At 43.9% G+C, this 23,104-nt stretch overlaps 1 protein-coding gene across 1 annotated transcript in view; it reads left to right on the top strand.

Moving 5' to 3' along the window:
- The window catches only part of ANKMY1 (ankyrin repeat and MYND domain containing 1), a 99,035-nt gene that overhangs the window by 59,164 nt on the left and 16,767 nt on the right, over positions 1-23,104 (top strand). Inside the window, exons 9-12 of the mRNA XM_088466415.1 lie at positions 1,446-1,586; positions 11,128-11,283; positions 13,216-13,323; positions 13,505-13,636. Of these exons, the coding sequence (XP_088322541.1) occupies positions 1,446-1,586; positions 11,128-11,283; positions 13,216-13,323; positions 13,505-13,636 (537 nt within the window). The remainder of the gene's footprint in view (positions 1-1,445; positions 1,587-11,127; positions 11,284-13,215; positions 13,324-13,504; positions 13,637-23,104) is intronic.

Genomic DNA, 23,104 nt, shown 5'->3' on the forward strand with positions numbered 1-23,104 from the left:
AGGTTTAGGCACCCCCTGGGGGGACTTAGGGTTAGGCACCCCCCAGGGAGGGTTAGGGTTACGGGGGGGGGGTGAGAAGGGGGTTAGTGTGTTAGGGGGTTAGGCACCCCAAAGGGAGGGTTAGGTTTACGGTGCGGGAAGAGGGGGTTAGGTTTAGACTCCCCCAGAGGGACTTACCACCACCCCGGGAGTTTTTAGGTTAGACACCAACAAGGGAGTGTCAGGGGTGGGGGGTGGGAAGGGTGAGGGTACTTACCACCTGGTGTCGGGATCTACTCGTGTCGGTCTTACACTGTCCGGATTTGAACAGCCGCCGGTATTTCAATCCCATTATCTCCTGGTCTTCACATCTTTCTTATAGTAAATATTTGTTTTCCTTACATTTAGTACTGTCTGGCAACAAATTTAACTTTGCAACGTATTTCATTAGGAAAAAAAATCAGTATGTAGATGAGGATTTTTATACTACACTTTATATACTAAATATATTTAATATTTTTCATAGTTTAGTATTGCTGTCTACCCTTGCTCTCTATCTGTATATATTTTACAACCTCTAGGGGTCACTGTTTCAGTGATATGAATACAGATGTTTAGTCAGTGACTTTAAGTACTTCAATATAATAAAAAGTAAATATTTTACCTGTATATGCATGGTTCAAATATATACTTGCACATAATATTAAATCTTTTGTTTGATAGTTCCCCTGTAATGTGAAAATATTTAATAAACCTTCTCTCTTTTTTTTTTAATTTGAATTAGGTCTTTGAAAGAGTTGTATAAACTGTAGGTTTATTTGCAACACATATAGCAATATTTCGGACCTATTAAGTAGTTCCTCAAGCTGTGTAAAAGTTTCAGGAAGAACCTAATAGGTCCTAAATGTTGCTATATGTGTTGTTGCAAATTATTTGGAAATATAATAAATATATATAATAAATATATATAAATATGAAATATTAAATAAATATATATGTAATTTCATAAATTGTTTTACTTTTTATACTGCAAAGTATTGTGGCTAAGCTACTCAATTCCATTATTGCAAACCTATTAAATATTTTGATGGATATTATTAAACTCTTTTAATATGATTACCTCAGCGGACAGTCTGCAATCTCCTATTTCAATTAACCTCTATAGGCTTAGATGTCAGGTCAGCATAGTCTTGATCAATAGATGTCACAGGTGGTAGAAAAATGAGTTGTACTGTTCATTAGTCACTGGGCTTACCCTGTCCCACTGTAGATAATGTCTGTGATTAATTCATATAGAAGATCACATGGTTTCATGATTTTGTCCAGGTTTTCAATCAGTAACGATCTCATCACTGTAGCGATTCATTATTGGTTAACATTATTACTGCAGATATGATTTAGTTGAGTAGATGTATCAGCAGCAGGCTTGTTGTACTGATAATGTGACAGTATATTGTATTTCACAGTATGGTTCCCTAACCCCTCTGCACATAGCAGCAGCCCTGCCGCTCGCTGACGGGATCCGGATCACAGAGATTCTGTTGCATGCTGCCTCAGATCCAAACGCTAGCGCGGAGGATGAAGACTACGTGTATGATCAGGACAGGGTACAGTATATCAGCAGACGTTATACTCACGGGGATGTCTAATTAGCATGCAAGAGATAAATATAGCATACAGCATAGAGACACGTCTGTGACATAGAAATGGGAGCACACAGCTCATCTGTTCCATGGAGATTGTAGTGTGTTCATTCTTAGAAGATCTCAGGTGGCCACGGTTGGTCTCCATCATTGAGCATGGGGTAAGATAAGCACACACTGTATATGTCAGCAAATAGCACCCTGGAAGAACAGTATTTTTATAAGCTGCAGCCTCAGACAGTATTTGAGTCTTCTTTCTAGTGTCAGGTCTCCTCATTTTAAATCCTGCTCAATATTGATTGCTATAAATTAACCCTGCTGGTGGCTATTCCCCATGTCAGCATTTCAATTCAATTTTGTCACCCCGCTGACTTCTGGCATCTTTCTATTAAATGAATGCTGCAGGAGTTTGCAGTAGTAGGTTAAATCCCTTTACACCAGCGATCATTTTCATTAAATGTTTGACAGGTGAGAGACCAGTTTAGGTCCATAAACTCACCTGTAATCTAATTCTTTTTCTAATGCCCCTGTCTTTACCAAGCTGAAAATTGTAACAATCCCATATATATTTTCATATATATAATATATCCAATGCAACATAACATACAAACACCCTTTATAAGGCATATATAAAATTAGCCGTGAGGTTTACATCATGGCTAATTGACAGCTCTCATCTATTTAAGTAGGTCCTGCATCCCTGAACGTAACGCTGATTTTTCCATCTGTGCTAAATGCAGCCTCTGGGGTTTCACGCATGGGAAAACCCATAGATCTCAGCATTTTACGTGGAATCTATGGGTTACCGCACATTACCCCAGGGTTTAATGCATGGGGAAAATGCTGAATAAATGAATAGCTCTGGGCATGAAGTTCGGAGCTTTTCCCCGTGCGGTAAATCCCACGCTATTTGAATAAATGCGTAATTAGAGTAGCTAATTCTCGGGAGGAGAAGAATCCTAATCACACATTTTATTTTCTGTTTCTGGATGTTAGAAGTTGTTTGTGTACGATGTCTTGGGGTGTGGATCATTAGGTCTACAGTAAATAGGTAGACAATGGAAGATAGACAGGCAATAGGTCGACAAGGACTAAAGGTCGACAGGGTCTGAAGGTCGACTAGTAAGAAGGTCGACAGGCACTGAAGGTCGACATGATCATTAGGTCCACACACAAATGGTCAACATGTTTTTTTTTTTATATTCTAGCCCTAATTTTCACCCTAATCCTAAACCTAACCCTCCCCTTGGTTCCTAACCATCCCTCCTGGTGCCTAACCCTAACCGTTGGGGTAGGTGCCTGACCCTATCCGTCCCTTCTAGTGCCCTACTCTAACCTTCCTTCCTGGTGCCTAACCCTGTCCACAAGGCAGCGTCTAGGTGTGGTCACACTTAGTAGTTCTACCCTGTGTGGGCAGTTCCCTCCAGCCCCACACAGAATCCATGGCTCACTATCACCACCTAGGTGGGTATAGCCACGATAGGTAGGTAGATAGATATAAAATATATTTACACACCGTTATTGTGCACAATAAAATTAAGACACACTACAATTATACATTTATAATTACTAAAGTGTTGAATAGAAATAATAAGGATGACATTTAAACAATTTAGTTATAAAATTTATGAAATACAAGGTGTAGCTGTTAAATAACAAGACTGTACTTGTAAAAAATAAACCATCCTAAATCGGTTTTGCATGTTGCACTCCTCTCGCACAGATAGTTTGCTGTCACACAGCGTTTGAAGAAGTTGTGTTTTTCTTGTGCGTCATAAATATGCTTAGTTCTATCTGAAACATGATTTGTAGGTGGCTCAGGGGGTGATCTCACTGTGTGATGTAATGTCTAATGGTGCACTTCTTCCCTTCTCTCGCATTCAGGAATTGTTCTCTGTAGGTATTTATAGAAATCCCTTGATGAGACAGTTACGCCACTGGCTGCACAGTTTACATTTGGGCTCTCAACCATTGCAGGCTATCCCAAAGTATATAATTGATCAGGGGGCTATACGAAAAGTATCTTTTGGTGGTATAGTTTATTGGTTGGTGCCTCCAGACCTGTAACAAAAATGGGGGTAATTTATTATTGGGATGGGGGGGCTGGAAGAAATCCCCACATTTTTAGGCCAAAATAGGAATTTTGCTTTTTCCTGCAGAACACTTTTCTCCAGCTTTTTCTCCATTTTTGCCTGTTTGCTGTTTTCGCTGATGGCAATAAAAAACTTCAGTTTTCAACGCTAATTGAATGTGGCCCTAAGTCTCTTATTGCGTATCATTGGCATTCAGAGGTAATACCAAAATTGGATACTATAAATTTAAGCCATTGTGATTTTGAGATAGCAGGCGTCTCATACTCCACCTCAGCCAATAATCCACTAATGATATGGTTAGGTTGGAATGAATATCGAGCAGAATCCCGACGTAATTAAAGCACTACTCGCCTTATTTTGCCTGTGTTAGATACTTAATGAAGGGAGTTTTCCCTGTATATAAGATGTTTGATATATGTTTTGAAATAAATTGTTTATCTGTAGATTATTATATTGTATCTTTACAGTATTTTACTGGCTTGTTATTATGTCTTGATGTACCCTGGCTCTAGAGCTATTTTTTTCCCTTTGTAATTGTTTAATTGTTTATTTCCTTTTAGTGTATGTTTTGATGACGAAAATCAATAAAAATCTAATATTGAAAAAAAATGCTTAGTTCAAAAGAAGAGCAACATGTTATTTTAACATTTTTAGTTAAATTGGACAAATTGCCTACCAAATCTTTCTGTATGCTAACCGAGGCTTATGGGGCAGATTGTACAGATGTATCCACATGCATCTTACTTCCTTGCCCGTTAAACGGCCCTTCTAGTCGTGCCATGCTGTGGTGTGACTCGGTAGCGCAGAGCATCTTTTTGTGCAACTTTTTCCCTTCAGATATGTCTTATTTGCCGAGTGATGCAAATAGGGTGCACAAGCAGCTTCTGCTGCTTATATGTCAAATGCTCGTGTATTTGCGTGGCACAAAAGATTTAGTGACGGTCGTGAGGATGTCGAAGACGGGAAGCCTTGAATATCAAAAATAAATGAAAATGTGGAAAAAATTGAGAACATTGGGCCTGATTTAGACCTGCTCGCAAGCGCTATGCGCTTGCAAGCGGGTCAATGGTGGGGCACAGCGCATGCACGGCGTGCGCAATGCGCGTGTGCGAGCCCCGGAGCAAGTGAGAAATGCACTCGCTCTGGGGCTCGCTACAAATGGGGCGGCTGTCAATGTTGATCGACAGCTCGCCCCGTTTTGTAAGTGGGGAGGGGGCGATGGCTGGTCAAACGGAAGTGTTCCTGAAGGAACGCCTGCTGTTTGGTCACCCACAGCTTAGCTAGCGGCCAAGAGGCCGGGTATAAAAAAAAAGCAGCCGTCCTGATTCAGAGTGAGCGCTCTGAATCAGGCCCATTGTTCGAATTGACCATTGATTTAGCATCTGAATGATAACAGGAATGACAGACGTTTTAGAACAAATTCAAGTGGATTTGCATTTTTTAGATAAAGTTATCACCTGTGATTAAACTAGAGATGTGCGCCAGTCCATTTTTGCTGGTTTTGGTTCTAATTCGTCAGCCAGTTTTGGTTTTGCCAAACTGCCGTGACTGGTTTTAGTTTTGGTTTTGTATTTTTTTCCCAAAATTTACAAAACAAGATAAAATCACATCATTTTGCCATTTTTTGTTCCTAGAGTATTATTAACCTCAATAACATTAATTTACACTCATTTCCAGTCAATTTTGACCACCTCACAGCTCACAATATTGTTTTCAACCAGTTTATGCCGAAATGTTGCACCGAGCATGCTGGCTGATTAAGCTAAGCGACTGCAGTGGGCAACACAAACATTTGGGAATTCAACTTCAAACATGGCACATATAGGAAACAGAGCGGCACTGCAGTGGCAGACAGGATGGCAGTTTAATAAACTATAGAAATGTTTGTAGTCTATGCAAAAAGACAGTCAGTAATACCCCAAAAAGCGCAAAATGCAAAGAAAAGAGGTGGAAGATGGAATTGTCCTTCGGTCCTCCCACCGACCCTTATGTTGTATATATTAAACAGGACATGCACAGTTAACAAACCAATCACTTCAGCGACAGGGACTGCCACTTGTGGCTGAAGTGACTGGTTTGTTTGGGCCCCCACAAAACAAGCTACCAATGGGCATAAGGCAGGTAACAGTATTGTTAATCCTCTCTACAGTTGGAAGAGGTCATTCTCATTTGATTCCTCACCCTCACCAGTGTGTACATCATCCTAACATAAGAATAATTCATCTACGCTGGAATCCACCATTACAGGTTCTTCTGTATTTTGTGACTGTAAAGGTCTTCCTCATGGAATTTCCAGTTCATTTTGATGAACATCATCTTTTCCACATTTTGAGGAAATAGCTCCCACGTTGATTGCTGATAAGGTTCCCGGCTGAGCTAAAAACTCTTTCTGAGTACACACTGGAGGGTGGGCAGCTTAAGTAATGCAAAGCCAGTCTGTACAAGGGCTTCAAAATTGCCTTTTTTTTCCCAGTAGTCAGAGGGACTCTGTGACATACCTATTTGTAAGGTGTCATGAAAATAATCTTCCACCATTCTTTGGATGGTGACCCTATCAGGTGGAGTCGCAATAGAGGTGTCACTAAATTTTGGCAATTCTTTTAGACCCAACCAGATGTCACAATGTTGTGTTGACTCCTTGTCATCACCATTGGGTCTTTTGGGAAAGCTGAGTTTTTTCCTGGCAGCTGCTGGAGAAACTGAAGGAGGAGATGTCATTGTGTTGTGTACCACTTGAGCTGCCATCTTGCTCACCAGGAGCTCTTTGCATCTCTTAAGATCTGGGTCAGTTGGAAGAAAAGACACAACATACGACTTAAACCTAGGTTCAAGCACGGTCGCCAAAATGTAGTGATCCGATTTCAAGATATTGGCAACCTTTGGTTCCTGGTGAAGAGAACAAAGGACTTAGTGGAATTGCTTTGTTTTATTTCATCTCCTCTTTCAATTTCTCTAGCTGATTTTACAAAAGCCTAATTAGGAGAATCACCTGACTCAAGCTAGCAGTGTCTGAACTCACTTCACAGGTGACTACTTCGAAGGGTTGAGCACCTTGCACAAGACGCAAAGCATTCTCCACTGTGCTGGACTAAAGAACACTACCCTTCCTCTCCCAATGTCATGGCTTGTTGTATAGCTGTGGGTGGCTTTTTGCTGTTCATCCATCCGCTGAAGCATATAAATGGTGGAATTCCACCTGGTTACTACCTCTTGCTTTAATTGGTGGCAGGGCAAATTCAACTGTTCTTGCAGCTGCTGTAATCTCCTGCATGCTGTGGCTGAATGATAAAAATGCCCTGAAATTTTTTGGGCCACATACAGCATCTCCTGCATGTGCCCGAAAAAATTTTCAGGCCACATACAGCATCTCCTGTAATTTTTATAAAAACGTGTACCACCAAGTTGATTTTGTGAGCAAATCGTGGGACGTGTTGAAATTCATCCAGCTGTAATGCTCTCACAATATTGGTGGCATTGTCAGAAGTCACAAATCCTGCGGAGAGTCCAAGTGGGGTATGTAATATTGCTATGACATACCTTTGGTTTTTCTAAGAGGTTGTCAGCGGCATGCCTCTTAGTGAAGCCAGTGATACACAGATTAGCCTGCTTCTGAATGAGCTGGCATTGTTTATTAGCTACTATTGCTGCTGCTGAAGGCGAATCACCCACCCAGTGGGCTGTCAGTCATTTAATATTTTGTTTGCCCACTACCGCTTGTTTACATATCTGTGGTTATGTGGACAGTGGGTACATTGGTATATTGTAGACCAATAATTAGGGTTTTTTAACATCCTGGTACAGCCGAGGATTGTTTTTATTGGATAAAATGGATCTGAGATGGAATTTGGTACCGGGGACACAGGACCTCAATTAACTGTGTAAAACACACTACATTAATGGTGGATATTGGACGCAGATCTAATACTAGCATAGCCATCATGGCTTCAGTGATCCGCTGTGAGACTAGGTGAAAGCTGTCGTACTTGATTCCCATTGCAAAGGATTGTTTCACAGTCAGTTGTTTTTTTTAAAATAGTAGTCTTCTTGGACCTCTTCTGTGATGAAGTTACAGCAGCAGCAATGCTGAAGGATTCTTCTGAGGAATTATGGATAGTGGAGGAGTCACCTAGCCTTAACAAATTGGATACAGGACTACCTCTGATATTGGATATTGAGGATGAAGGTGTTGGCAGTAGAGATTGCAGGTGCTGGGATCTAGTTAAGAGAAGGGAGATAGCTGATGCTGGACTGCTGTTTTTTTTTTTTTTTAGCACCAGTTTCTAATGTTGTAAAAAAATTTTCATGAGCTTGCTGCAAATGACGTAACAGGGATGAGGTTCCTAGATGGTTAATTTCCCTACCTCTACTTACTGTGGTTTTACAAACGCTACAGATGGCTTGACAATTGTTGCCAAGATTGGGTAAAACTAATTCCACACATAAGAGTTGGATTTGTTGGTCCCATACCTAGACATGACAATGGCCTTATTCTTATGATGGCCAAGAGCTGTTTCCACTGGTGCCTGATTTAAAAAAACAACATCCTCATTAATGCCGGCGTCAGCTACACAAATATCCCCCTCATCTTTCACTTCCATGGTGGCATCCTCAATTTCTATGTCATCATCTATACTTCTGCTGCTCATCCCCACATTTGTAGAGGGAACAGAAATAGTGGAAAGCGGCTTCCCTGCGAGTACAGTGTCACAAAGGTCAGGCTCACACATTGCACTCGAGGACACACTTAGGGGTAAATTTACTAAGATGGGAGTTCTACTAAGAAGTGATGTTGCTCATAGACTCAGATAGATTCCAGGTATTATCTTCTAGAAGGTGCTAGATAGATGAGAAGTAGAATTTAATTGGTTGCTATGGGCAACATCACTTCTTAATGGAACTCCCATCTTAGTAAATTTACCCCTTAGTCTCTCCTCAGGGATTTGTGATTGTGACATTTCTGTTTGTGAATGCACTGCCTTAGTGTTTTCATTTTTTCACACTTCTTGTGGACTCTGGGCCTGATTCAGACCCGGACACTATTTGCGACTGCTCGCTGGCTAAAAGGGGCTGGCTATTTAAATCATGTGCTCGCACTGCGTTGCGTAAAGTCGTCCACTAAGTAATAGCGAGCGGCCGCACTATGCGCTCGCACCTGTATAAAGACGCCCCTTTGCCACTCACAACACACGTCATCTCCGGCAGTTGTAGGATTAATCGGGAACATCGAGACCCATCGGAGCTGCTTGCAGCGCTTGTGGTAGCCTTTTCCCACCACAACATTGCGAGCAGTTCAGGCTAAAATACAACCCAGTCACGTGTGTAATGACGCTACTTTGCTAATTATGCACGCCCATTAAACGCCATGACAGTCGGGCACGCCTAAGTTCGCACATCCACACCCCCGTTTACAAGCATCTTCCCCTGTTACCACCCACAAACGGCACTATCTGTCACTCAAAATAGCGGCCCGACTGCGGGCTACGGGCGAGCACTTTCCCATCGCAATGACTGGTTCGCGCACGTGCATTGCGACTCATAAGCATGCGCAGATTGTGAAAAATCACTCAATGCGAGCGAGCGCAGCATAGTGTCCGGGTCTGAATCAGGCCCCTCTGAGTGAAGGGCTTGCATCGTTATGAGAGGCAGAAGAAGATGCCTCACTGACAGTTTCAGAACCACCACTCCTTTTAATAGAGGTGTTTTTGTCTTTACCCCTTTAATATAGTGATTTTTTTTTTATTTCAGATGCCCTGACTTAAACCCTCTATGCCCTTGAGCATCGGCTTTAGATGACATTGAATGACTAGTATCGTCATCATGACTGGTTGTTGCAGCAATAGTATTTTCTTTCTTTTCTCTAAACTGATCTATTATCCATTTTTTTTAAGTGGCAGCTTGGCTCACACTGCCTGGAGTCAGACCGCTTTTGCGCACACTCTCTGGGGTACTACAGCCTACTGGGGTGCACAGAACAGTAGAAATACAATTTTTTATTTTATTTATTTATTTTACTTTTTATTATTTATATAATTTTTTAACAGCTTGTGGATGACAGCAGCATAGCCCCTTAGATGGACACAGTGACAGCAGCACAGCCCCTTAGATGTACACAGTGACAGCAGCATAGCCCCTAAGATGGATACAGTGACAGCAGCACAGCCCCTTAGATGTACACAGTGACAGCAGCATAGCCCCTTAGATGGACACAGTGACAGCAGCATAGCCCCTTAGATGGACACAGTGACAGCAGCACAGCCCCTTAGATGGATACAGTGACAGCAGCACAGCCCCTTAGATGGACACAGTGACAGCAGCACAGCCCCTTAGATGGACACAGTGACAGCAGCACAGCCCCTTAGATGGATACAGTGACAGCAGCACAGCCCCTTAGATGGACACAGTGACAGCAGCACAGCCCCTTAGATGGATACAGTGACAGCAGCACAGCCCCTTAGATGGATACAGTGACAGCAGCACAGCCCCTTAGATACAGTGACAGCAGCACAGCCCCTTAGATGGATACAGTGACAGCAGCACAGCCCCTTAGATGGATACAGTGACAGCAGCACAGCCCCTTAGATAGATACAGTGACAGCAGCATAGCCCTTTAGATGGACACAGTGACAGCAGCACAGCCCCTTAGATGGACACAGTGACAGCAGCACAGCCCCATAGATGGACACACTGACAGCAGCACAGCCCCTTAGATGGACACAGTGAGAGTAGCACAGCCCCTTAGATGGACACAGTGAGAGCAGCACAGCCCCTTTGATGGACACACTGACAGCAGCACAGCCCCTTAGATGTACACAGTGAGAGCAGCACAGCCCCTTTGATGGACACACTGACGGCAGCACAGCCCCTTAGATGTACACAGTGAGAGCAGCACAGCCCCTTTGATGGACACACTGACAGCAGCACAACCCCTTAGATGTACACAGTGAGAGCAGCACAGCCCCTTTGATGGACATACTGACAGCAGCACCTATAACTAATGGCTTGTAAAAGTGATTGTGTGCGTAAAAAACGTAATAGCATCCTCTCTGTTATACTTGTTATAGTGATTTGGAGTGTTTTAGCTGCGTATATTAAGATGGTTTTTATGATCATTTGTTTACAAACATTTGCCATGACATGTGCACTACAGCCACAGGAGAGATGCACTTATCTCATACAAATCTGATGTGTCCCTTTTTAGCCTTTTGCTATATTGGACAGTATCCTGTGATACAATAATAAGCATTCCACTATATAACGCATATTATAAATTGAGGCTAGAAGGCAGAATTATTGAACTAATAATACCCCCTCTTTCTGCAGTTTACTCCATTCGCATGTTCCTACACTATGTGCTCGTCAGCATAACGCTACAGTGTCCATATGTATAGACCTTGTGTAATATATTCCCACAGCTGGAGATCCCCAGCTCAGTTCTCGGATTTTCTATGAAAGGTGGCCATGACTCAGGCCTGCCTCTGTATGACTATTTTGAAAAAAGTCCTGATTTCCCAGAAGAGGGAGGCCGCACGGCGTTACACGTGGCATGTGAGAGGGAGGATAACTACAAGGTAAACTGCACCCCATCACATCAGGGTTACATTTAAACAGAAGTCTACCAATACTGGTCCTGGGGGAAGGAGATGCCTACATGTGCTTAATGAACACACTGTTAGGTAGGAATATGTAATATGTAAGAGATATATTTTCCCATAAATATGGCAATACAAAGTAAGTAACAAATTAAGTGAATTAATGGAGCTGTTTTGATGTTTGAGGGCAGATTATAAAAGTACAATCTACTTTACAGTCCGCTTATATCAGGTGAGAGTCTCATTCAGATTTGGGAATAATGTAATACCCCGGGTCTGACCTAGGATTTGGAACACGGGTCCAATACAGGTCAGAGCTAGGACAGACCCCTTTCACACCGTGGCTCCCGGGTCGGCACCGTTTACATTGCACAAGGGTGCAGTGTAAACGGCACCGGGAATCCGCCTCTCCTTATGCTGTAAACGGGACCCGGATCGGATGACCCTAGTTACCTGTTCACACTGCCCCTTAACCTGGGTCCTTCCCGTGTCCAACCCTGCAAGCTACCGGGGTCGGATTGCCGGATCACTGTCCCAGGGTATTTTTCATGGACCATTTCACACAGAGCCTCGACCCAGGTTAACACAGGTCGAAACGATGGGGTGAAAGGGGTACATGAAGGACCAAGTAACTGTGCATCTTGGTAAAGCCATGGTGCACTGCAGCTGGGGCAGATTTATAATGTGCAGAGAGAGTTAATTTGGGAGGGGTGTGTTCAAAATAAAATCTAAATTGCAGCATAAAAATAAAGCTGCCCAGCATTTGTGGGCTACATGCACAGGCAGCCAGTATTACCCTGCCTGCAGAAAATAAATGTATGTATTTGCACCCCTTGCACTGCATCATGGTTTGTCCAGGTGCACATTTACTTGTTCTATCTTACTCTATTCCCAACTCTGAATCAGGCCATGTGTCCCTAGTGATGATGTATTAGGCTAATCCAGGGGTTCTCAAACTCGGTCCTCAGGACCCCACACAGGTCATGTTTTCCAGGTCACCCAGCAGGTGCACAGGTGTATTCATTACTCACTGACACATCTTAAAAGATCCACAGTTGGAGCTAATTATTTCACTTGTGATTTTGTGAGGAAACCTGGAAAACATGCACTGTTTGGGGTCCTGAGGACCGAGTTTGAGAACCTGTGGGCTAATCCATAATTGCCTACTTTTTCTCCTACTGGGGAGGAGAAGCAGGTGGTTGGCAATGGTGGCGGGGCATGAAGTTTAGCATCATTAAGTAAATTGCCGCGAATAGCGCATAATTAAATAGGGGGCAGGGCCAAATGACGCGATTCTTGTAGGACTACGTCATGAAGCCCAGTCCCCTATTCTGTGACCCCCGATCTACGTGAAAATTCTGCCCATTCTGACCACTTCACTAGGAAGTGGGCAGGAAAGCGAGAGAAGTGTCTACTCTACCGGGGGTTGCAGGGGGTCACCCGAAAAGTCAGGAGCCTTCCGTGTCCTCTGGGAGAGTAGGCATGAATGGGCTAATCTCTTTTCTTTGGTGTATGCCACATCCCATGTATGCTTGCCAGAGACGATAGGCCGGTAGTTAGCATGTATTGAGGTATCCACCAGGAGAGTATTTCCCAACTCCAGTCCTCAGGGATTACTAACAGTGCATGTTTTACAGTTCTCCTCATTATCACAAGTGAAATAATTAGCTCCACCTGTGGATCATTTAAAATGTGTCAGCCAGTAATGAATACACCTGTGCACCAACTAGGAGATCTGGAAAACATGCACTGTTAGGGGTCCCTGAGGACTGAAATTAGGAAACACTGCACTAGGTACTGGTGAAAGTCTTTGTCTGAGCGTAATAATGACATAATTAGCTCAGGACACATGGAAGACTGTTTAGAAGTTCTCATTGCTATTACAGTAATAAATGTTTCTTGATTATGCAGTTTGCCAAGGATACCATTTCTTTACTTCTGGCCCGCAGTGCCAAGGTCAACACCCTGTGGAGTGGTCACTCCCCCCTGTCCTTGGCCATCGCTAGTGGAAACGACTTGGTGAGATTTCCAAAACCTTCTATAGCTCCAATTTATTTGAGTCTTCCCGCTGAAATATTACTGCTCTATTATTATTAATCCTGTGTATAAATGTGTATTTGTCTCTGGTTATTCTCACCTGTATTGCTCCGTATTTCTATGCTACATGTGTGGTTGATCACTGGGATTTTGTATTTTACAGGCAGTTAAAGAGCTATTAGCTAATGGAGCAGATGCCAACCTAGCTCTCAGCAGAGGAGTGGGCAGCGCGCTGTGTGCAGCTGTGAATATCACATATGAGAAGAAAAGAACTTTACCTGCGAGAATCGCCCTGGTGAGACATGAGTTGATATGTGCTGCTATATCGGCAGAGATGTCAGGCAATTGGAGGGTGTCTGGCCCTAAAATTAGCCATTTTCTCAGTAATAATGCAGCCACTGGCTTCAAAACACCTAGAAAGCGGTGACGACACGCCCCCTGTTTTCTGGGACCCTGCTTGTTGGCGTCCCCACTCCGCCCCCAAACGGCCGCAGCCTGTCAATCAGGTTGCAGCATCCAGGGCAGTGCAAGCAATCTCTCAGGAGGAGAGCGTCACAGTCACAGTACAGATTGTGTACATGCGCAGATCTCCAAACACCAGAGTTGTACATAAACCATCTACTTACAACTCTGTATCAGGCCCCAGGTTACTACAATATGGAGCAGTTGGTGAGAAGCTGTTTCACATGATCTGGGCTCATACACACACCTGATTTCCCATGTGACGATGAGTGAGTGCAGGGCTCCTCTAGCCTTTATTTTTATGTTATTTGTCTTGTTTTGACAAGACATGACCAATCATCTCTAAGCGGTATATTTACTAAGAATCGTGTTTGATTGTAAAAAACACGCTGGCATTGCTCAGACTTGTGTGTGTTTTTTACACTCAAGCACACGGATTTACTATGAATTGTGTTTGCCTGCCTATTTTGTATCGATGGTGATACTGATCGTGTTGTATCATGTGCAGGTTCAGTCATATTTGTCCCTTCTAGATAGACTCCGCTGAGCCCTGCACAGGTCATTGTGATCTGTACAGTGCTTTTGTGTGTAGTGTGACTAAAGGGTTAACAATCTGGAAAAAAATGGTGTGCCCCCCCCCCCCCCAAAAAAAAGCATAAGCCCTGGACTCCTGAGCTTGCCCTGGTAAAGGAAACATTGGTGGAAAAAATGGTGTGGGGTTCCCCCTATTTTTCTAAAAACAGCACCAGGCTGAACCAGCTGGGGTGGTAATGCCATGGCAGGGAGACACACAGCATGTGGTCCCCCTGCCAAAGCATTCACCAACACCAAACTGGTCAGCCCAGGGTTGGCAATCCTCTAAAAGTGGGTACCCCAAAAATAAAATAGGGGGCCCCTCCCAAGAATCAACCAGCTCTTATCCGAACCCCTGATGGTGGTGGGTGCTGGGGTAATAGTGTAAAAGAAATAAATAATATTGTCCTTTACAGAGAGATTACAGGTCCCTGAAAGCCTGCCCTGTAGCACTTGTAGAAGTAGAAGTGCTAGCAGGCTGCTGGTACCTGTAACCCCACTGTAAAGAAAATCTAAAATACACAGTACACTTTATATATTTTGTGTCAAAGAGGGTACTTTGCCACGTTCTGATATCCAGAACAGGACTTGCTCCCTAGGACAAGGGGCAGACAGGGTTAAGAATCCTGCTGTCTCCTATGTATGATAGATAAAAGGATTGCGGGATTCGGTGGGTGGGGCTTCCGACGCTGAATAGCAACCAGCCAATAGCTAGGGCTGGTGGGATATAGCTAGTGTCAGGAAGCCTTCTCATGTATACAAGTTTGATGTAACAATATTTCTGATGAGTAAAGAAGCTGTCTGACATAACCCTGACCTAAGTTGTAAATATACTGTGTGTGTGTATATATATATATATATATATATATAATGTATATATATGTACATACTGTATATAAAAAATCATACAAACTCCGCACTCACTTACTTTACTGCATAACGGTGGGTTTCGTTCTGATCAAAATGAAATAGTACACATGTGACCAATATGAGTGAGTACAAATGAACACACTTTATTTACAAGCAACAAACAAACAATAAACAAACAACATACAAAGTATTCTGTATACTCAACTTTTGTCTATGTATTCAGATGACACCGGTAAATCATCGTCTTCAGCATAAGATGTACTTCATCTTATCTTCTCTCTGGGGAGCCCATCGTTTCCAACGCCCAGATAATCAATATACATTGCAGGCACCTCTTCTGCAGACTTAGAGATCCGTGCATGAGCTAAAGGGTCGATTGTGTACCTCTGGTTTATATACCCTAGTCTGGAGTGTTGGCTTTCCAGATATTAAGCCCATATTAATTACATACAGTGCTAGGTATCAAGCACTCATTGGTCCAACGTAGCATTGACCAAACTGATCTCTCTTGCACATGCTCCGTAAGCACTAAGATATTACCAGACAAAGACATACAGTAATGACGTATCCTAGTATGGCTGGCGATGAACTCTATTTCAAGGCTCCTTATACTTATAGTAGTAGAAATGACAGGTAGGAGCTAGGCCTCAATATTTATGGCTTATTTGACCTCAAAAGGTTATATCTAACAATTCTATGCAAAGACTGCAATTGTATTAAGACAATCTCATTTCAAACCTCAAAGAGGCCTAGCAAGGGGTATATGTGTTTGTTACAACTTACAACTTATATACTTATGTAGAGATTAACTATTTAACCCACTGATTACATTTACAAACTGTAATTCCTTTAAATACAGGTAATGTTAGTTCAATATATTGCAATAATTTGTCCAGCTGGCCAACCACATCTAGGTCTTCCCATCTGGCCAATCCCTACACTGCCTTTCAAAAACATGAGCATTCTCTGCCACATTTGGCTCCAGCTAACACACAGATTTTAAATACAAATGATGCTTCATTCATGAGTATGGGTCCTGGCTTAAAGAGACAGAACTATATATATTTCAATATATGTTTGCTTTATCAGAGACATAGATATATCAGGTTTTGTAAGAAGTATAGACAGTAATACCAGCATCACCACCCACCTTCGAAAATGAGTGCAGAGTAGATTTCTCTATTTTAACAAACATTTGTAATATTTATAAATGGTGCCATTTGTTTGCTCACGAGGAGTGGTTCCTATTTTGAATTATAGTTTGCATTTAAGATTATTCCCTAGGTGAATTAATTTAATTGAGTGAGCCAGTAATTAGATCACTAGTGCTGAGACAAGAATATAATTAATACACTGTCTGTGGGGAACTCACTCATAAGTGCTCAATACGTTCTCTCACCAGTTGTAAATACTGTGTTTAATCTGCTAGTCATTTTCTTCATTCGTGCACATCAGATGTATTCTACTGTATGAAGTGCAAAATATTGCTATGTACACAAATGCATCTAATTGTATACCTAAAGCATTCACAAGTGCATGTCACATCAAGCTCTTTGATATTGTCCTTTAGTACAGTATTGCACATCTAATAGTGAAATTAACAGTTAAAATGTTACTAAGTCATGTTACCTCAGGAACACAGCCTTCAGTACGTGCCCGGTTTAAAATAATTTAGCTGTCATCACAAAAAATGATCTTTTAATAATCAATCTAAAATATCCAAACCGATATAAAAAAAAGAGAACAAAAGAGCTCAATATTAGCTAATTGAGAAACATCGAAAATATTATTTAGCAGTATAATTCAACTCAGAAGTGCAAATACTTCAAATAATGTTGCAGCAAAACACAATAAAAGAATAAAGAATTAAATGTCAAAAATGATTTATCTGTAATCACGATAAATATGCAGTTCAAGAAATCCTGTACGCCAAGTGTCAAAACAGAAATCATAAATCGCCATATAATACCTATGGTGATTTATGATTTCTGTTTTGACACTTGGCGTACAGGACTTCTTGAACTGCATATTTATCGTGATTACAGATAAATTATTTTTCACATTTTGGGGTGTATTTATCAAAGACTGGAAAGAGAGAACATTGTGGGAGATAAATTACCAACCATTCAGCTTCTAACTTACATTTTATAAGCTGTGTTTGAAAAATGACATTTAGGAGCTGATTGGTTAATACTTTGTCTCTCACAATTTTATCTCTCATCAAACTTTAGTACATAGACCCTTAATTCTTTATTCTTTGACTGTTTGCTGCAACATTATTTGAAGTATTTGCACTTCCGAATTGAATTATACTGCTAAATAATATTCTCATTTAGCTAATTTGCTCTCCTTTTTTTAATATCGGTTTGGATATTTTAGATTGGTTATTAAAAGTGAAGTTTTAATATAATACATAACGAGTGCCCCCCAAAAAAGAGAGTTCCTCTTCTCCATTTTTGCTAAGTCTGTGAAAACATCGGAACCATCGAGCACCATCGGAGCCTCACACACAAGTAAGGCAGGTCAGACCTTACCCAGAAATGGCTAATCTTCCTGTACGCAGCTAGAGCTCAGGCTGTGTATGCCGACACTGTGGCTAATTTATGCACGCCCCTGTAAAGGCGTTGAAAACGCACTGGCACGCCTGCGTTTAGCCGACCACCCCCCATCACCACCCCCAAACGGCACTTCCTATCAATCACTCTGCGATGGGTCTGCGTAGGCACTGCGATCACAGTCCCGTTCGCAGTGGCTGATTTGCGCACTGCGATGAATGCGCAGAAGACAACAATCGACGAGTGCGTGCGTTTCTGCACTTGCGATCCTTGTTGCATCAGGCCCTCAGATCGCAGATGCTGACAGGAGGCGTCTATTTCCATCAGGCGCAGCATTAGAATATTTACACATAGTGTCCAAAGAGCCGCTGTCCAGGCAATGGAATTGTTGTTGAATACACCATAATTATAATGTGTTATATATGCAATGTGTGGTAATAAAAAATTATCTATTCCATGACCCCACTTCCATGGATATATAATACACGCCAGATATGAAGCAATGTTGTTCTGCAATTCAAGCACTTGCAGTGTAATGTATATTCCCTTTTCTGTTATGCCCTTTACGTCCCCTGGAGATTAAAGCAGGGGCCATGGCACCGATACACATAGAAGCTGTCTCTGCGCTACTCCAGGGTTGGGTGTCCAATATGACTCCAATACAGAGCCGGATTTAGACCTCATGGGGCCCTAGGCAAGATACCGATTTTGGGGCCCCCCTCCCTCAAACAATCCATATCACTATACTTTCAATCGTAATTCATGAACCCCTCTCCCGTCACAGCACCCCTCTAATCACAGCACAGACCCCTTTCCCCTCTGAGCACCCCTCTCTACACACAGCACAAACAGCTGTCCTCTCATAGCACAGAAGCCCTCTCTCCTCAAAGCACAGACCCCACTCAGCACACAACCCTCCCCCCATACAGCACAGACCCCTTTCCCCTCTGCGCACCCCTCTCTCCTCACAGCACAAACAGCTCTCCCCCCTCAGCACAGACCCCTCTCCCCTCTCAGCACAGACCCCTCTCCCCTATCAGCATTCACCCCTCTCTACTCTCAGCACAGATCCCCCTCCCAGCACAGATCCCCCTCTGCCCTTTTAGCACAGATCCCCCTCTGCCCTTTTAGCACAGATCCCCCTCTGCCCTTTTAGCACAGATCCCCCTCTGCCCTTTTAGCACAGATCCCCCTCTGCCCTTTTAGCACAGAACCCTGCTCTGCCCTCTCAGCACAGAACCCCCCCTGCCCTCACAGCACAGACCCCCCCCTCTGCCCTCACAGCACACATCCCCCCTCTGCCCTCACAGCACAGATCCCCCCTCTGCCCTCTCAGCACAGACCCCCCCTCTGCCCTCACAGCACAGACTCCCCCTCTGCCCTCACAGCTCAGACCTCCCCCTCTGCCCTCATAGAACAGAATCCCCCCTCTGCCCTCACAGAACAGAATCCCCCCTCTGCCCTCACAGCACAGACTCCCCCCCCTCTGCCCTCACAGCTCAGACCTCCCCCTCTGCCCTCACAGCTCAGACCTCCCCCTCTGCCCTCACAGCTCAGACCTCCCCCTCTGCCCTCACAGCTCAGACCTCCCCCTCTGCCCTCACAGCTCAGACCTCCCCCTCTGCCCTCACAGAACAGAATCCCCTCTCTGCCCTCACAGCACAGAATCCCCCCTCTGCCCTCACAGCACAGACCCCCCCCTCTGCCCTCACAGCACAGACCCCCCCTCTGCCCTCACAGCTCAGACCTCCCCCTCTACCCTCACAGAACAGAATCCCCCCTCTGCCCACACAGCACAGAATCCCCCCTCTGCCCTCACAGCACAGACCCACCCCTGCCCTCACAGCAGCTTTCTCCCATTCAGTTACAGGCAGCACATCAGCGTAAGAACTTACCTGCCTGGCCTTGCTGGGTGCTGCTGCTGGTGGGCGGCGGGCTGGCAGAGTTGCAGGCTGTGGCCGGAGCTAGGTGGAGCAGCTGGGACAGAGCGGCGGCGGGTGAGTCAGTGCGCTGCGTGGGTGTCACTTTTTTATGCGCAGACAACTGCGGCTGCTCCACACACCTTCCAGAGAGTACTGTGCAGACAGCCGCGCGGGACTCTCTGGGAGTGGAGGCGGGAGCGCGTGACGTCATGATGTCACGCGGTACTCGCGCAGTGCTCCTCTGGGAGGGCTTTAATTATGCAGAATTCTTCGGGCAAAGGACCTGCCGGGCCCTAGGCGAACGCCTAGGTTGCCTAGCGGGAAATCCGGCCCTGCTACAATACAGAGGAGCAGAATCATCCTGGGGCAGAACAAACAATTGCCCTTCTAAATGATTGGTTGTCCTACGTGAAAGCACAGTCCATGTGAGCACCACATTTATACTGAAGTTTGGGGAGAACAGGGATAGATCTCTTTTCATGCCTCCTAGAACCGCTTTTGTAAATGTCTCTGATGGCCTCATGTAGCAGATGCAGCTTACGCAATATCATTATCTGTCTCTCCTCATACTGTGCATATCCTATCCATCTCTGTATCTAACCACCTGTCACGTTCACTTGCTCACAGCCAAGCTGACGTCTGCAGCTCTCCTCTACATTCTGTCCTCAATATATTTCTGACATTTATTAGCATTAAATAAATACATGTTAATATTTCTTTCAGTTTGCACTGTGTTGTATATCTGGGGTTTTGAAGCATCTCTGCCTAACAATGTTGCAGTCATGGGTTTCCAACTCCACTACATGGAGTTTATATGTTCTCCCCATGTTTGTGTAGGTGTCCTCTGACAGCACCAGTTTCCTCCAACACTACAAATACATATTGTTATGTTAATGTTAGGTTATTTGGCTTGTGATAAAAGTAACCCTAGTGTGTGTGTCCATTGTGGTAAGGAATATTGAAAGCTACACTGGGGTGATATCAATGTTTAAATACCCTCTAGGCCAGTGGTTTTCAACCTTTTTCAACTCGGGGCACAGTACACAAGATTTTAAAATTGCCTAGGCACACCATCATTTTTTTTTTTTTTTTGCTCCCCACAGAAAACAACTGCCACATTGCTCCCTACAGAAAAAGAAACCCATGGCTGGCCCCCACAGAAACAAAAAAACTCAACACATTGCTCCCTACTAAAAATAAAACATGGCTGGCCCCCACAGAAACAAAAAAAACAAACAGACATATTGCTTCCCACTGAAAAAAAACATGGCTGGACCACACAGACACAAAAAATAAACAAACAAATTGCTCTCCACTACAAAAAATATAATTGGCTGGCCCCCACAGAAAATTATCATGCACATTGATGCACATTGATAAACCGTATCACTCACTTGTCACGGGCGGGCGGCAGGGTGGGAGGTAGAGAGAGAGTGGGCTGGCTGGCTGGCGGAGCAGGCTGGCTGGCTGTTGGAGTGGGCGGGCGGGAGATAGAGAGAGCGGGCTAACTTGCGAAGCAGGCTGGCTGGCGAAGCGGGCAAGAGGGCAGCGGCCAATGCAATGTTAAAGATTCAATGTTAAAGATTCAGCTCCCAGGATGCCTCGGGTCCTCCTCCATATATACCCCGCCCCTAGCCACAGGCCTTCAGTTGTTCATTTGGTGCAGTAGGATCAAGACGCATCTTTGTAACGGGACTGCTCAGGCAGTCTTAAGTTTTTAGATTATGTTTTATGTTATTTTTATGTTTTTGTGTTGGCAGTACTAAGCGTCTGAATTAAGACGCATAAACTGCGAATCCATTTACCTCCGTCGGGCCGCAACACCAGTAACTGGTCTGGTGATTCCGGCTCGTGGCTGAGCTTGCTAGCAGCAATGCTGTGACCCGGACTGCAACCGGACGCACGGAGATGATGCGGCAGTCCTTGCTTCTGGTGTCAGAGAACGCTGCAGTCAGGCCCGGGATTTGTCCGCGTCCTCACTACACCACCGGGGCCTTATCGTCTAACGCCGGGGATCGGCAGCAGATGCTTTTGCTGCCATGAGGCCAATGTACCCGGCTGGTTACGCAGCTTAGGGGAGGTAGGCGCTCCTCCGGCAGCTCCGACCCAGACGCATTCCCTACAAAGGGTTTTGTGCATCTGGGTTGCTCCGCCTACCTTCCATAAGTGTATGAGATGCTTCACGGCCCACACTCAGTGCTCCTGTAGCTGTTGGTCTTAGGAGGGTTTGGGTCAGTCTCCCTGTATACCTCTCCCTTGGTTAAGGTATATAGTGCTCTATATCCTACCATTCCTTTGTGTTTGTGTTGTTGATTTAGAGTCGATTGTAATTATATTACATATGCATTGTATGTGACTGTTTGCTAACTGCTGTATTGACACTGTCTTTTATATCTGTCTGTCAATTATAACTATCACTGTTTTTTTTTCTCCATCCTCTTGGGGTGGAGGTTTTTGTCTGAGTACTTCACATTCATTAAGAAATTTGTTAAGGTAATCACATAACATTGCAATCATTGCCTTTATTGAACATGTCAAAAGATAAAGGGATACAGGAGAGGGAGCCCTCTGTGCTGGTTTCATGTAAATCATGTACGGCTTATTTGTTCCCTCAGGACATTAAGGAAGGTTTGTGTGTTGTCCGTTATAAAGAGCCACCTCACCAGTCCGGTTTACCTGTCCCTGGACAAGAGCCATCTTGGGTATCCTCTTTGTCCCAGGTAATGAAGCAGTTTGTGGATCATTTGGTCCACAGTATGCTATGTTTGCACCTCCTATGCACTCTTCCTGGAAGGATGTTTATGGCCATTCTAGTCAGAGTATGGCTCCATCTAATGTTGATAGCAGACCGGTAGTTACTAAGGTGCCAAAGCGCAAGTTAGAATTTTATTAGTCTGATCAACATATGGATTCGGACGCATCAACAGAAGAATTAGATGATTCGCCAGGTTCCTCTCCATGGTCTAGCTCGTGGGAGGAGGACCATCCGTCCACAGTGGATGTTCCTTCTTTAGTGAAGGCGGTTAAATCAATCCTAGATATTCAGGGTGATGAACCAGCTCATAGTAAGAAGGCTCCAGTGTTTAATCACCACCGGAAGGTGGTCAAAATGAGGCATGGGGTAACGCTGACAAACGTTTTTATGTGAATAAAAGAATAACATCGTTGTATCCTTTTCCCGGCTTCTGTATGTGCTAAGCGGGAAGTACCTCCTACTGTGGATACTCATGTGACACATTTAATCAGAAATGCTACATTGCCTAATCCATCAGCATCTTCCCTGAAGGATTCCACGGATAGAAAAATTGAAGCATGTCTTAAAACACTATTTTCATCAGCTGGAGCTGTTACTCGTCTAGCTATGGCTGGAGCCTGGGTAGC

This window comes from Taudactylus pleione, unplaced genomic scaffold, assembly GCF_031769625.1.
Source record: "Taudactylus pleione unplaced genomic scaffold, aTauple2 ptg000066l, whole genome shotgun sequence".
NCBI classification, from domain to species: Eukaryota; Metazoa; Chordata; class Amphibia; order Anura; family Myobatrachidae; genus Taudactylus; species Taudactylus pleione.